The 12,765-nt window shown below is 40.7% G+C and overlaps 1 protein-coding gene across 4 annotated transcripts in view; it reads right to left on the bottom strand.

Moving 5' to 3' along the window:
- The window catches only part of CHN1 (chimerin 1), a 190,028-nt gene that overhangs the window by 10,626 nt on the left and 166,637 nt on the right, over window positions 1-12,765 (bottom strand). For all 4 annotated transcript variants that reach the window (XM_056110491.1, XM_056110492.1, XM_056110493.1 and 1 more), the window contains 2 exons: window positions 2,398-2,571; window positions 867-944 (listed from right to left, as the gene is read on the bottom strand). In XM_056110491.1, coding sequence (XP_055966466.1) covers window positions 867-944; window positions 2,398-2,571 — 252 coding nt within the window. The remainder of the gene's footprint in view (window positions 1-866; window positions 945-2,397; window positions 2,572-12,765) is intronic.

The raw sequence follows: 12,765 nt of genomic DNA on the forward strand, positions 1-12,765 counted from the left end.
ACTGAGTTTTTCTTGAACTGCTTTCTTCCTCCCCTAGTGAGTCCTTTGTCAGAAGGTTCTCAATTCTCTGTTTCCTGTCTCCTACAAAGGAGTGAGAGATTGGGTCCCTGCTTAGGCAAATAAGAGATAGGAAGCCCAGGAAGCACAGACAACAGCCAGAGTTAGCTGTGCCAACTCAAGGCTGGAAAACTGTGATCTGTAATGACTTACTTTGACCCCTTTTCTCTAATGCTTTTTGGTAAATTTAAATGCTCTTTTGGTGAACATGGATGAACATGTCAAACTCCAATATCTGTAACATAACTGAATTTTATTCTTCTTTCTTAGTCAGAAATTTTAAATGAAGAATATGTAATACTGGGCTGGAAATGTGGCTCAGTGGTAGAACACTTGCTTTGTATGCATGAGGCCTGTGTTCAGATCCCACTACTACACACACACACACACACACACACACACACACACACACACACAGGGGCCAGAGAGATAGTATAGAGGTTAAGGCACTTGCCTTCACATAGTTAATCCCAGTTCAATCCCTGGGGTCTCATTTAGTTCCCAGTGCCTTGTTGGGAGGGACCCCTGAGCTCAGAGCCAGCTGTAAGCCTGGGGCACTACTGGGTTATGACTTCAAAACAAAATAACAACCACAAAAGAATAAATAAAATAACAACAAAAAAATTTAATACAACTAATAAAATATTATAAGCTGTCTAATTATTTGGTATAATAATCATTAAGGATCTACAATGCATAACATAACAGGCAAAAAATAAAAGGCACTGTTCTTATGAAAAGGACTGACATATTAACTTATTGGTCTATTAATTGTTATTCTAAATTACTGAAAATGATGACGAACATACCTCTGTCAAAAGCCATCTTCACATCTTCAATCAGGTCACTAAATCCCGATACTCGGTATAGTCCTTCAGAATTAAGACCTATAAAACCCAAAGCATGGGAGCGATAATTCGTTTTACTGGAATTCTGCCTTTTCTTCAAATTTTAAGTTCTTCCCATATGTTAGGTTAAGGATGTAAGAATGATACAATATACATGTTTTAAAAGATCTTTACACTTTTTTTTTGTTTGGTTGATTTGGGGACCACACTTGACCATACTCAGCGATTGCTCCTTGTGGTGCTTCCAGGAATCGAACCCAGGTCGGCTGCATGCAAAGTGAATATCTTCCCTGCTATACTAGCACTCTGGCCCCAATCTTTGCACCTTTCCTCTAAATTAAAACCATTTTTCTCACTGTTCTTTCATTCTGACCCACTGTCACCTGAATATTTGTAATTGGGCACATCATTTTCTCTAATTAAATCAAATATGTTAGGTCTTAAGGGAAAGAATTCATCACCTCAATTACTCCATAAATTCTTTTATGTAACAGAAGATTAAGAAAAACTATATTAACAAGCTAATAGCAGTTTTCCCAAGTGGGAAGAATAATAAGGGTGCCGCTCTTCCGTTTTCCCCTTTAGGTTAGCTTTTCTACAAGATTTTTACTTTTGCTTCTTGGGCCTAACGAAAACATGGAGGGGCTGGAGTGATAGGACAGCGGGTAGGGCATTTGCCTTGCACGCGGCCCGACCCGGGTTTGATTCCCAGTATCCCATATGGTCCCCTGAGCATGCCAGGAGTAATTCCTGAGTGCCTGAGCCAGGAGTATTCCCTGTGCATCGCTGGGTGTGACCCAAAAAGAAAAAAAAAACCATGGAAAGTGAAAAATGAACTGGTATCTGTATGTAAACTTTTACAGATTGGAAGCATTTTTTCTACCGATATTTTATCATTATTTTTATGGGGTCCACATCTAGTGGTTTCTTGGGGGCCATCAGGGCTCTCCGTAGAGGTGCTGGCATGTGTCTGTGCATGTGTGCATATGTGTGTGAACAAACTCAGGGCCCTGCACATGCTCAGCCTGGTTCTATTGCTTAAATCATACTTCCAGTCTCCTGTGAATTGGATTTTTGTGGGGACTGTGTTTGGGTTACACTTCATGTTGTAAAGGCGCTATTACTCGCTCTGCACTTAGGGAGGACTACTGGTGGTGCTCAGGGGATGACCTGTAGTCCTGGGGACTTGAACTGGAGTTGACCACATGCAATGGGCAAGCCCCTTACTTCCTGTATTACTTCTCTGGGCCTGCTATGTTTATTTTCTACACCATTTCCCATAAGTAGTTAAAAGTACCTAAATATCAAAATAGTATAAACACGTGTTTAAATTCATTCATTTTTGACTTGAAAATCATTATCATTTGAGATGTAAAATCATTTCTCCCAAACTTCCAGAAGAAATTTTCTGGGTGCAACTTAGACCTAGAAATTCATAAATATCTGTGTTTGTGGCAAAATGAGATGTCTCAACGATGCTTGGAAGGCTTACCTCTAGATTCAATCTCCCGGATGCACATGTCCACCACCATTGGCCGCTTCGTGATGTGGGCTTTCACGAGTGTCGTAAGGTCGCAGCTGTACACCTTCTTGACATGTTTCAAGTCTGGCTTACAGTCATTTGGGACCATCTTGGAACACTGCTTATGAACATTCAAACCACAATCTAAAAAAAAAAAGAATAAAGAAAGAAAGAAATAACTCATTATTATTTTTTTTGAGCACTGAACAATCTAGAGCGTTCTTTTAGCAAAAGAAATAAACCAGTTTGTAATAAACTTAAAAGAGAACTAACTTCCAGCAGTTTCTTTCATTTTTATTCTCGTGTAAATTTTATTATAACTCTGGAATCTACTATTCTAACTTAAACTTTGTATCATATGCTTTTAGTATCTCAGATGAAAACCAAGTCAAGTTAGTGTTTAATACATAAATATACAAAATATAATATGCAAATAGTCAAAAATTTATCAGTTTGTTTAAAGTTACATAAAGCAATAAATGCGGAATATACATTTGATAGGAGGTAAAGCTGAACTTTCTAAAATAAGAAAATCTGAAAATATATGGCCCTCTTAAAGTGGTGCTGCTCATCCGTAGTCCTATTGGTAACCCTTTACCTCTACTTACAGAGATCCATCATTATATCAAAAGTTGAATGTATAACTTGTTCTATTATCACCAGTTTATTAGTGCCAAGTGTTCCACACTTATTATTTCATTTAAGCTCACAAAGTGATAAACTATGCTATTAATTTTCTCATTTTATAAACCTGATGAAACTAAGCATGTAGGTATTTTTTAAAAAAATTTTTTATTAGTGAAATGCCATGAGGTACTGTTGTAGACTTACAAATTTTTGTGCTTGGGTTTCAGTTATACAATTATTGAGTACCCATCCCTCCACCAGTGCCCATTCTCCACCACCAATGATCCCAGTATCCCTCCCACCCCTCATTCCCCCACATCCGACCCTGCCTCTGTGGCAGGGCATTCCCTTTTGTTCTCTCTCTCCTTTTGGGCACTGTGGTTTGCAAAAGAGGCATTAAGTGGCAATCATGTTCGTTCTATAGTCTACTTTCAGCATGCATCTCCCATCCTGGGAGGATCCTCCCAACACCCATTATTTGGTGCTCCCTTCTCTATCTGAGCTGCCTTTACCCCTAGCATGTGTGTCTGGCCTCCCAGCCATGGAGTAAACCTCCTGGTACTTATCTCGGCTATTCTTGGGTGTTAGTCTCCTATTTTGTTACTTTCTGTTCCCCAGATGAATGCAATCTTTCTATGTCTATCCCTTTCTTTCTGAGTCATTTCGCTTAACATGATACTTTCCATGTGGTACCACTTGTATGTAAATTTCATGACTTCATCTTTTCTAACAGCTACATAGCTTATACACTTAATGGATGGCCTTGGCTAAAGCACGTAGGTATTAAGTAATTTAGCAAAGGCCATCCATTAAGTGTGTACTGAAGCTGGAATTTAAGTCTATGGATAATTCTAGAGTCCACAATTTCATTTTAATTTTTTTATAATTCTAAAATTTTATAAAATAATTCACAATATTTCATTACATTTAATATTAAAACACCAATCCCACCACCATTACACCTTCCTACCACCATATGTCGGATGTTTCCATCCTGAACCACAATCCCTGCCCCCAAAGCAGAACCAAAATAATATATTTTGCATTGTTTGTTATGAAAAACTGCTGAAAATGCTACCCTAAAGTATCCTTAGAGGGTGAAGATTGTTATATTTCACTCAGGGGCCATTAGTGCTTCTATAACAGACCACTAACATGTTGTTAGAGGTTGAGCCTTGTGTACTTTTATATATACGTATCTGTAAAAAAAATATTTCCCTGTAAGACTGGTTGCCTCCTACTTTGAAGTCTATCAAATGTGGTGTGGTACTCTTGAAGTATGGGAAGAGTGTGTGGTGTGAAGTGTCCAGAAATAGGTTCACTTCTAGGTGAGGCTAAGCCTGAGTGTGTGGAGGGCGATCGTGAGCGTGGCAGGAGTCCACAATTTTAACGACCAAGTAACATGTTATCTTGATAGAAGTGTTATTCTTTTGCTTTGTAATTTTATTGGATCATAATTTCTGAGATGTCAGAATTAAAACATTTTCTTGTTTCTTTTTGGGACATGCTGGTGGGCTTGGGGGACGATATGGGACACTGGAAATGGAATGTGTATCACCATGAGCAAGGAAAGTGCACTTACTATAGCACTACCTCTCTGGCCCAAGAATTAAAACATTTTCTAGTTGATATTTTGAGGCAATTTCTTTTCTGAGCCTACAGCTGTAGTTGTACTATCTGACCATAGTTCAGCTGACACAGCTGACCTCAGTTCCATCCCTGGCATTTCATGGGGTCTCCAAAACCCACCAGAAGTGATCTCTGAGTGCAAAGTCAGGGCTAAATCCTGAGCAGTGTAGCCCCCAAACAAAACAAAATTTAAAATTTATGCACTTAAGCACATTTAATGTACTAATAAGAAATCCATCAAATTTAAGACTTAACAGAGAGAGAGGCAGAGAGAGAAAGAGAGAGAGAGAAGAGAGAGGGAGAAGAAGGAAGAAGAGAAAAGAAGAAGGAAGGAGAAGGAGGAGGAGGAGGAAGAAGAGGAGAAGTGCCTGTCAAAGAAGCAGGCAGGGTGGGGGAGGGCAACTGAGGACATTGGTGGTGGGAAATGTACATTGGTGAGGGATGGTGTTGGAATATTACATAACTGAAACCCAGTCATGAACAATCCTGTAACTAACTGTGCATCTCACTGTTATTCAATAAAAAAAGAACATTAGTAATATTTTTTAAATGCCCATTAATTTAGATTTAAAATAAACTGTAACCAGTAAATGTTCAAAAGTCTCTGATTTTAATAAAATTTTAGTTGCTTCCTTCTAAATAATTTCTGGATGAAATTATACATTTCTAATGAAGGAGTGATGGACAGGCCTCCTCAGAGGGGTCAGTCAGTCTGTATCAGGAACTCACAGATTCCTCCTAATAGCATCATCTGGCAGATTGTTTTCTATCCACATTTATAGAACCATGACCTCCATTCTAATGATTAGAGATACTTTACTTTCAATAACAGAATCACAATGTAACTTTAGGAGGAAAAGAGAGGAATACAAATATTTTACTAAATTAGACTGAAGAGTGAAAAACCCTATCTGAATAATTTAAAATAAACATCACCTTTATACTTTTACTTATGACTTGCTTTTAAATTCATGAAGAGTTGAGGCTGACAGATTGCAAATTCAGTCCAGTGGGTATGGAATGTTTTTTTCAGGGTCTTAATGAAACCAGTCTGAACATCACACAATGTTATATGGCCACTATCTGTGGTCCTTAGGGATGCTTCAGTTTTGTTTACTCTTTTAGACAGAAAAAGGTGCATAGCATTTACCTCATGGAATTATTATGAGAATTAATGAGCCAGTATATTCAAGGTGCTTTGCATATTATAAAGTGTCAGAAAAATGCTGGCGCTAATCTTTATTATGACTTTTGGAAAGCTGTAATATATGGCCGTAAAATGAACAGAAATAAAGAAAGTCAGTAAAAAATTATTAATAAAACTGTCCCTTTAAGAACCATGTAGTCTGCTGAGTTAGAATATAAACTGAGGGTCTGCAGTGACTCTGAGGAATTCAAATGAACTGAGAATTTTACAGGTGCAAAGACCAGCTAGATGCACAGGGAAGCTCAGGGAACAGCACTGGAGATACCAGAGCAGTGCTAATGGTGCTCGAACATCAGCACCACTTAAGGTCAACAGCTATGTCTCTGAATACAGAAAGGCTTCCAGAGCAAACAGCTCCATTGATACCAGCGGTTTCCGACATTCTTACGGCTGTGGACTGTCAATGATTTATGGACAGGTCGTAGAAAACCACTAATCTATACTGAGAAATGACTCAGCATTCTGTGGGGTTAATATCCAACTGACTATATGATCACACCCCCAAATTCCTCTTTATACTAGATAATACACAACATTTATGATTCAGCCATATAGCAAATCATGGAAAATTTTCACTTAAAAGACTTCACTTTCTCAAATATTTTAATGTCTTGGATAACTTTGATAACTTAAGAGTTAGAAATTTATGAGCTGAGTGAGTTAATGACTCAATAATTACAGTCTCAGTTGTGGGGAATTTAAAAAAAAATTTTATTAGTGAAACACCATGAGGTACAGCTGTAGACTTACAAATTTTTGTGCTTGGGTTTCAGTTATACAACGATTGAGTACCCATCCCTCCACCAGTGCCCATTCTCCACCACCAATGATCCCAGTATCCCTCCCACCCCTCATTCCCCCACATCCGACCCTGCCTCTGTGGCAGGGCATTCCCTTTTGTTCTCTCTCTCTTTTTGGGTACTGTGGTTTGCAAAAGAAGGCATTGAGTGGCAATCATGTTTGGTCTATAGTCTGCTTTCAGCATACTTCTCCCATCCTGGGAGGATCCTCCCAACACCCTTTATTTGGTGCTCCCTTCTCTATCTGAGCTGCCTTTTCCCCTAGCATGTGTGGCTGGCCTCCAAGCCATGGAGTAAACCTCCTGGTACTAATCTTGGCTATTCTTGGGTGTTAGTCTCCTATTTTGTTACTGTATGTTCCCCAGATGAATGCAATCTTTCAATGTCTATCCCTTTCTTTCTGACTCATTTCGCTTAGCACGATACTTTCCATGTAGTAAGTTGTGGGAAAATTTTTAGAGGGTCCTATGTTCTATATTATGTTATAGGGTCAGATGAGGTTTTAAGGATGATACATGTAAAGTGATGGCATGGATACACCATACGCATTCACCAAGACATGGCCATTATTTAGAAGAACGAAATAAAGTTTTTAGAGGTCTTTCTTATGTAGTGCCTAGAGCTTGTTACAGGCCACTACTGAAATCAGCTGAAGGTCAGAGCCCAGCCGCAGTGGTCTGATGTAAATGCTGTACCTGGAAGGGCTTGGATGAGGGTGCTCCCACATTTTCACTCCTTCCTACTGCACCTCACTTACATAATGGCACCTAAGCCAGCAGTGCTCAGGGCTACTCTAGCTCTGAGCTCAGGGATCACTCCTGGTGGGACTCAGGGCATCATATGGTGCCAGGGAGGGAACCTGGACCTCCTTCATGCAAAATCTGCTTGCTCTGTTCATACCCTTAGTGTTAGATTTTTCCAGTTTCCATTTAAGTCTTACTTTTAACAGGGACTGTAAGTGATCTGTTTACATTTGGGATGCAGGTTTCTGGCTGATTTTTGCAGGGATATGGTTCAAAGGCCCACTCAAGTGGCCAAGACTTTGTAATGCTACTGCGGTGCTATTTTGCCTTGTTTGCCTTCCACATTTGCAGGAATTCTGCCTTATCCTCTGGGGAGGGAAAGGACCACTCTCTAGTTACAAGAGGGGATGGTGTCAGGGATAACCCACCAACTGGGCTGAGTGAGAATACAGGGCAGCAGGGAACAGTGGCCACAAAGGAGGCCTGATCGTCACTGATCAGACTGAGTCACTTTTTCCAGCCTTGAAGATGAACTGGTCGTGTCCCCATTTGTCAGGCCAGGGATGAACACAGAGCTGTGCCGACAGATGTGGGGTGAGGGGTGCTGCTTCTACTGCAGAGTGGGGGTGAAAGACAGAGTTCCACTGCAGGCTCCCAGGGTGTCACAAGTTCCCATGGTGTGACAGAGATGAAAGACAGGCTCCCACTCATGGGCCGACGGGAGAGTCATGCCCCTTGTCCTCTCAGCATAGGGCTATGCCCAGACGGCTGCTGGGAACCCAGTAAGGGAAAGGGGTACAAGTTTTCTGGGTGTGCCTTGGAGAGTGGTAGGAGAACTGAATGCTGATTCAGCTGGCCTGTCCTCTGTGCGGTGCTGGGTTTGGAAGAGTGGACTTTTCTGGGAATAACTGTCAGTACCGTTGGCACTGATAGGCTGGGAATTTCCCAATGCCCAGGCTCTGATACACAGAGCTTCAATCTGCTCCCACCCACAAACGAAAACCAGCCTGGCATCAGGCAGCTCAACTCCGGAGGGCCGAATCAGACTTCTTCCATTTTCTTCAACTTTCAGGGTCTTTGGAGAGCTCAGGCATACGTTTTGTCCTCGTTCTTTCATTATAATTAATGGGAGGAATAAAACTAAGCCTAGTTATTCATTTTGTCCACAACTCCAAGAACCCTTGCAAAGCATCTTCAAAAGTATTAACGTCTTAATAAAGGGTGTTGAGAGGATCCTCCCAGGATGGGAGATGCGTGCTGAGAGTAGACTCTAGACCGAACATGATGGCCACTCAATGCCTCTTTTGCAAACCACAGCACCCAAAAGGAGAGAGAGAATGAATGCCCTGCCACAGAGGCAGGGTGGGATGGGGGGATGAGGGGGGTGGGAGGGACACTGGGATCATTGGTGGTGGAGAATGGGCACTGGTGGAGGGATGGGTACCCGATCATTGTATAACTGAAACCCAAGCACAAAAATTTGTAAATCTACAACTGTACCTCATGGTATTTCACTAATAAAAAAAAAGAACAAATGACTACATCAAATTAAAAAGCTGCTGCACAGTGATAAAACTTAAGGCATCATACTGAATAGGAAAAAATAATTTTACACATGATATCAGATAAAGGACTGATATCCAAGATCTGTAGAGCAACCACAAAAATCAACACAAATAAAACAAAAAAATGAAAAAAAAAGTATTAACATCTTTTAAGCTGCAGAATCTTTGTAAGGATGATGGTGTGTGTTCAGGAGGAGCCACAGAATCGCAGATCCAGTGAGAAGGATAGTGGTGGGCATCAGTGTGCTCATGGCTCAGCAATGACGGTGTAGCTCAAAGGTTAAATGACTTGCTTTAGTTACTCAGCCTGGAAAACAGCAGAACTGTGACTTATTGCAGACTTCCAGAGTCCCCACTCTGCTTTTCCTGCCCTGTACTACATGACGCTGAGTCACATTTTCCAGCCTCGAAGATGAATTTGTGTTTCCCAGCCCTTAGTCACTCATGTACATTGTGCAATTATTTGTCATATATTCTTGAGTTTGAGCAATTCTGTTACTTTTAACCCAAACTAGTCAGCTATAAAAATAACGATATTTGTCAAACTTAAAAAAAGCAGTGATGAAACCTATTAAATTAATTTGTCACTGTCTTCCTTTATGTATAAATTCTGACTGGAAATACAGTAGAAAACAAAGCAGTGAATCCTGCTGCTTTCACACAATATCAAAACATTCGAATGGCACTAATGACCTGATAGTAACTTTTCCCTTTGGAATTTTGGCATTACTTTCCATTTTAAACATCAGCAGGCTCAAATGAAGGCTGTTGTGAGGGCCCTCCCAGGGTGGGAGAAGCATGCTAAAAGTAGTCGATAGACCAAACATGATTGCCACTCAAAGCCTCTCTTGCAAAACACAGTACCCAAAAGAAGAGAGAGAGAACAAGGGGGAATACCCTGCCACAGAGGCAGGATGGGACGGGGGGGGGGGGGGGATGAGGGGTGGGGGGGGATGCCGGGACCCGTGAGGATGGATGACAGGCACTGGTGGAGGGATGGGCACTTGATCATTGTATAACTGAAACCCAAGCACAAAATTTGTAAGCCTATAATTGTACCTCATGGTAAATTAAAGTTAAAGAAATTTATTATTAAAAAAAAAGAGAAAAAAAAACATCAGCAGGCTCTTGCATTTATTTGCGACTCAGTAAAAACTAAAGAATGTGAACACTGAGCTCAGGTTTACTATTTAAGAAAGAGGAAAAATGTCTTCTAAATCTGCATTTTTTCTTCCATTTAAATGAGGTGAGATTGTGGGACAATATATTTATCATGCCCAATTTTGAAAATGAATTTCAAAGGGCAGACTTTGGCAGGAGAGGAGGCAAAGTTCTTCAGAAGACAAAAGGCTAGGACAAAGTCATTAAAAGAAAAGTATTTTTATACCCCTAGGCTCATAGTGCAATATACCAGCCCTGAGCTTGCTCTGAAAATTGTCACTTCTAGGACTGGTGGTATATCAATATTTCAGTTTGCCGTTAAGACTTTATTTGGTTTTCATACTTATTTATTAAAGTCATATAACTCCTATATAGTTTCATTTTTCCCAGGGAAGTTCTACACTTTAAATGGATGGGGGAGGGGTGGAAAAATCTATAAAAGATCATTTCATTTGTTGTACTTCTTGGTTTGGACAGTTATTTTTATGTTACTATTAAACTACCCACATTTCCCCCTCCCAACCCCTCGTTAATAAGAATAGAATAAACATATGAAAGGAATCATGAAAAAATAAAAAATTCAAATCACGTTTTATTCTGTACTCTACTGAAATATTTCTATTAAACTACTAATTTTAGGCTACTCTCAAATTTTCTGGAGCTTGGCTTCTCTAAAAAAATGCAAGCTCTATATTTTGAAAACAGAAATTTTATTTTTTGAAATAAATAACAGATATTATTTACAGTCTACTAATAGGATAAAAGGCTAATATTTATGTATGTTTTGAAAGGAAAGATAATTATGCATTCTTTACTGTGAGCATTCATATTTAAAATAATTGCAGATAAGCTCTATTTCTAAATATATCTTCGCTGTTCACTCACCCCACTCCTCCAGAAGAAATCTCACCCAGAGAAGCGGGAATAATCCATTTCTAATATGCATCAGAAATCATTACTTTCATAAGCAAGATTAAGAACAATTTATTATTTGTGATATTTATGAAGTGACTCCCTTTCGTTAAAAGGGCTCTATACAAAAGCTTCAAGCAAGCCTAACCAATATCTCAATGACTTACTTTTTAGGGACAATGAAAAACGACAGAATTAAAAGATACATAGGGCTAAGCCCTGACTCTGCACCTGGGGAACCATATGTGGTCCTGGAGACTGAACCAGGGTCAGTTGCATACAAGGCAATGCCTTCACCTCCAGCCTAGTTGATTTGCTTTTATACTACACATTAATATTTTTAAGTCAGGCAGAACATTATGCTGCCAAGGACAGACTCTAAGGTAAAAAAATTGAAAAAGCTCAAGGTTTTTCTTTCAGTTCCTGCTGACCACACACAGTAAGAGAAGCTATTCACGAGGGTGGCTGTCATCAAGGGCAAATCATCCTCTTTCTCCTTTCCCGTCACATTTCTTTCCAATAAGGCTTGGGATTGTGATATGTTGCCAAAGGTTATTCATACACGCTGCTCCAGTACCCTAACAGCTGATGCAGATTTCTCACGAAGCTAGCCTCTGGTCTTTCAAAATGTCAACGGTATACCTCAGCACTCTAGGAAAAAGGCTTTGAAGTGGGTGGCAGCACAAACAGTGGTTCGGGGTCTGGGCAAGTCGAGGCTGAGTCCAGGCCCTCAGAGCCTGCTTTCCCTGCAAGGCTATCCACGCCCTGGCCTTGGAGAGTCTTCCCTTTGCAACATCACCACTTCACCAACACTCTGTCCCGTTCTGTTTCTTCCAGCTCAAAGGCTTGACCACCACTTTCGGGATGAAGATTCCTCATCCTCACGATGCTGTCTTCTAGTCAGAACAGAGTATAATAGCTCTGTCCTCTCCGGGATGAGACTTGTGAATGGGGCTCTCATCTACCCAGGCTGTGTTTCCCAAAGCGGGTCCCCCTCAAGAGTGTTTGGGTGCTGGAAGGATCTTGCTTTTGGGCAACTGTGGGGGCGGGGACAGTTGCTTCCTATTCTCTCTTTTAAAGAAGGTAAAATCCTGAGGTACCGGGGTGGTGATGGCAGTGAACCTACTTAAGTTTGTAGAGGAGTCAGATGGGACCCGAGCTGGCTTTCCCAGGCAGTCACCTCTGCACAGTTCAAAGGTGACACCCAGGGAGTACCTATCCCTCTCCATAGCAGCAAGATCCTTCACTTCATGTCACAATGTCCCTCGATAGGGTTCTCACATTCTAGGGAGGGAGAAATGGGACACTCAAAGCATCCACATGAACAATGCACCTTGCTGTCCAGAGGAAAAGCAATTCAGAAATTACAAAATCCAAAATGTGGACAGCAAGAACAGTCCCATCAACAATCATGCCACAGGGCTGGAGAAGCAGTGCAGGAGTTAAGGCTCTTGCCTAGCTGTGGCTGACCCCGATTCAATCTTTGGTTCCATATACTGGTTTATGAAGTGACCCCTGAGCACAGAGCACAAGAGGAAGCCCTGAACACAGCTGGAATGTTCAATAAGCAGAGCAAAAAACCAAAATTTTAAAAAACTGAATCACTGTGAAATACATTTACAAAGCTGTTCATGATAGGGTTTCAGTCATACGATATTTCATCACCCATCCCTCTGCCTGCCCCCTCCCTTCCT

Source organism: Sorex fumeus, unplaced genomic scaffold (assembly GCF_029834395.1).
Source record: "Sorex fumeus unplaced genomic scaffold, SorFum_2.1 ptg000009l, whole genome shotgun sequence".
In the NCBI taxonomy this organism is placed as follows: Eukaryota; Metazoa; Chordata; class Mammalia; order Eulipotyphla; family Soricidae; genus Sorex; species Sorex fumeus.